At 51.7% G+C, this 3,807-nt stretch overlaps 1 protein-coding gene across 1 annotated transcript; it reads right to left on the bottom strand.

Moving 5' to 3' along the window:
• Window positions 1–2,691: 2,691 nt before the first annotated feature.
• Window positions 2,692–3,537, bottom strand: LOC130852974 (uncharacterized). The gene has a single exon (XM_057734063.1). It carries the CDS (start codon window positions 3,535–3,537, stop codon window positions 2,692–2,694), a length of 846 nt encoding a protein of 281 aa, XP_057590046.1.
• Window positions 3,538–3,807: the final 270 nt, after the last annotated feature.

Here is a 3,807-nt window from a genome sequence, read left to right on the forward strand (position 1 = left end):
CAATGCTTGGAGTATATGTAAGAGCTTAATAAATGTTGGCTGTCATGATTAATATTATTAGTTATTGAACATTCATTGTATGTGAAACTGTAATTATTCTTTTTTTTAAAATAAATTTATTTATGACTGCTTTAGGTGTTCGATGCTGCCTTAGGTGTTTGATGCTGCTTTAGGTGTTTGATGCTGCTTTAGGTCTTTGATGTTGCGGTGAGCGGGGGCTACACTTCATTGCGGCGGCTTCTCTTGTTGTAGAGCATGGGCTCTAAAGAGCAGGCTCAATAGTTGTGGCACATGAGCTTCTTTGCTCTGCAGCATGTGGGATCTTCCTGGAGCAGGGATTGTACCCATGTCCCCTGCATTGGCAGGCGGATTCTTAACCACTGCGCCACCTAGGAAGTCCCTATTCTTTTTGTTAGAAAAAAAATTTTATTTATTTGGCTGCACCGAGTCTTAGTTGTGGCACCTGGGATCTTTGTTGCTGCGGCGGGATCTTTAGTTGTGGCATGTGGGTTCTGAGTTGCGGCATGTAGGATCTAGTTCCCTGACCAGGGAATCAAACCTGGGCCCCCTGCATTGGGAGCACGGAGTCTTATCCACCGGATCACCAGGGATGTCCCTGTAATTATTCTTAAGATAATAATAGTCAAGGTTACCGAGCACCTTTTGCGCACAAAGCCCTGTAATCAACATCAGTATAATAACTTGAGCTCCTCTTGTGAGCCAGAACTGGGACCACAAGATCAGTGTCCTAGGCAAGGGTCTGATTCTCTGATTAGGGGAAATTGGACTGTTTTGAAGGTGGGCATCTCCAGGAGAGTCAAGGATGACTCTAATGCAAATATGGGCCTAGAGCGAGAAGGCCATGCCTTTGAGTGGCCAGCGAGAAGGTTCAGGAATCAGAACACTCCTGAACTATCTCTTGAGCTTGGCCAAAATGGACCCCAACAAGCTATATTCCTGTGAATGTTCACCTGGGGAATGGGTCACTGGGGGCCTGAGGACCCACTAGACAAAGGCCAAAGTCTTCTCCCTGGGGAGGGAAGGGGTGTAAGAGACAGAGAAAAGAGTGTGCTGCACTGCTGAGCTTTGGACCTAGGGAAGATCTCCCCAGTCCTCAGAGATGCAATAAAAGTGGAGGTGAATTCAATGGCCTAGGGGTTCTGTGCCTCCTTCCTTCCTCCTGCCCTGGGACCACCGTGTTGATCTCATGGATATTCAGGCTTGCCACCTTCTCTTTCTGGCCACAGAGTTAGGCCACAGCAGGCCACCTCCTCCAAGAGCCATGGAACCTTGCTGACCTCTGGGTTCTGCATTATTTCAACGTCAGCCCCATTCCACATTGTGAGTTGCTATTGGCCCCCATATTTCCAAGGAGACAGGAGAACTCCAGCAAGAAAAGACTGGGTCTGAGATTCAGAACCAGAGAGAAACAGGCCCTGCAGCCTGAACCCCTGGGTAGCCTGGGAAGATGGCTTAGGACTCTGGAAACTTGAATTCTTGGGTAGAAGCACTCAATTCTCAGCTCAGGAAGCTCCAGGCCTGGCTTGGGACTAGGAGGAGAGACTCAAAAATATTCAAGTCTGAGGGATTTTAGAGACCATTAAAATGACCCCACTCATGTTACAGAAGGGGAAACAGAGGCCTGGAGATGGAAGTGATGTCCCCAAGGTCTCAAGGCAGGCTGGTGGCAAAACTAGTCTAAAATCTGGTCTCCAGAGTCCCTTAGGCAGAAGGATGGTGAATAACTGGGTGCCTTGCAGGGCCTGATTCCTCAGCACCCAAATCAGTTGAGTCTCTGAAGCTTTGGAGCCGTCGGTGGCCCAGGGAACATTTTCCTAGATGTTCCCACCAAGAAACTTGGGACCATCTCATTCTGACCCTTCCAGCCCTCACCTGGCCTGCACAGACCACCCTCTTCAGAGATTTCCCAGGAAGGGCCATCCCTCCACCTGCAACCATCCCTGGTTGCCTGTTCCAACGCATCTCACACTAGCCATCAGGGTTCTCTCTACGTCCACCAGGACCCTGGTCATTAAAGCCACATCTTTACAAGAACAAATATATATAAAGCACATAGAACAGCACGTGCCACATAGTAAGTGTTCTATGAGGGTTTGCTATCAATGTTGTCATCCTCATCAACATTGCTTTTACCTTTCTGCTCACTTGGGGCTGTGCTAAAATCAACAACAATCCTGGAAGAAAAAAAAAAAAAAGAATATGAACAGGGATTGGGAATGAACAGCCTCAGCAGAGGCTAAGGGAGGCTAGGAAGTTCCCCAGTGACTCATTCAAGGTATAAATCAGAGGTTCCAAACTCAGATCTGTGGGCCCCACATTAAGCCTGCAAGTACTTTTGTTCAGCCCTCAAACACTAGGATGTTTTTCAATTTGTTCCTGACACACAGAAAATCAGATTCCTGGCTTCCACCCATCTGAGAGCTGGGTTTAGACCAGGTATCCCCTCTCTCTCCACCCAGCCACAGTCTCCACCACTCCCTACTACCACCCAGCCCCCACACCCATTCACTTTCACCTGCCTGGCCCTGTAGGCCCTCCGGTTTATAACCCCCCATCTAAACGGCTGTTCCCCTGCAATAGAGGCTTAGAAGGAACATTTTGCCACAGACAATTTATTTTCCACAACTGTGGCCTGATGGACGTGTGCCCAGGTCACGGTTGGTGTTGATGTCACCACCAGCTACAGGGCTTAGAGATGGGCTCGGGGGCTCTCCAGCCCGAGCGGATTGCTTCCCAGAACTTGGGCAGATGACCTAGGGAAAAGATCCTGTTGCTGAACAGAGGAAGTTCAGGCAGCCTTATCCCCGGCCTCTGCGGCAGCGTGGGAGCGAGTTTCCTGCTATGAAGCGCGCGAGGGCAGCTCGTGTCGACGGAGTCATCTACGCACTGCAAAGCATGCGCACCCCTGCGGGATGGCACCATGCGGGTGCTGGCACAGGAGTCGTCGAAGGCAGCCACTCGGGTGCTGGGGTTGGAGTAACTACGGGGGAAAGAGTGGTCCGGGTGGTCCAGTTGGGTGGAGTTGGCGGCGCGTTCCAGGTAGTTGGCTGCAAGCCTCGGCAGGCTTAGGGATGATTTAGAGCAGTTGGTATAGAAGGCACTGGTGGATCTGTTGAGGTAGTTGATGCCTTTGATGAGCTGGTCCAGGAAGGTGGGGCTAGAGGGACCCGAGGGTCGATCTGTACAGAGCAGGCAGTAGGGTCTACCACGACAAGTGGGCTTTCTAGCCACCTCGGGGCACGTTGCCAAGTGGCTCGTCTCCACGCACTTGGAGTTGTAGGGCTGGCCCATGCAGATTCTCCTCGCTGGAAGTCTGGGGGAGCCGGCGTGGTCAGACTGCTCTGAAGGGCTGCTGCTTGCCTCCAAGCCACTCGGTGTACGAGAGCGCTTGAGGTTGTTACCCCTGGTCACGCTAGGGCTGTGGGACCAGCCTGGAGTCTGGGCCAGAAAGGACACATTTTTGGGATGGTTCAAGCAGCTGCAGGTGTTGGAACGGCTCACTTGGCATCCAGACATCGTCCCGGTTGGGCAGACAAAACTTTGTGCTACAGAACTGCTGAGAACTCACCTGGAGGCTGGCTCCCCGGGCCTGGCGAGGAGAGAGCTGGGTCAGCTCCCTGCCACCTCCCTCCGGGCATTCCCTCTGCCTCCAGAGGGCCGACACCATCCTTCTCCCTCTCCCCATCCTTCTCCCAGGCCCAGGGATTTTCAAACTGGAAAAAAGACACCCTATTCTTCACAAAGCACAAAGGGCAAGAGATGGGGAGGAAGGCAAGACCCTGAGAA

Source organism: Hippopotamus amphibius, chromosome 1 (assembly GCF_030028045.1).
Source record: "Hippopotamus amphibius kiboko isolate mHipAmp2 chromosome 1, mHipAmp2.hap2, whole genome shotgun sequence".
In the NCBI taxonomy this organism is placed as follows: Eukaryota; Metazoa; Chordata; class Mammalia; order Artiodactyla; family Hippopotamidae; genus Hippopotamus; species Hippopotamus amphibius.

Coding starts and splice junctions, on each gene's coding strand:
- LOC130852974 (XM_057734063.1), bottom strand. CDS start 3,537: ATGTCTGGATGCCAAGTGAGCCGTTCCAACACCTGCAGCTGCTTGAAC.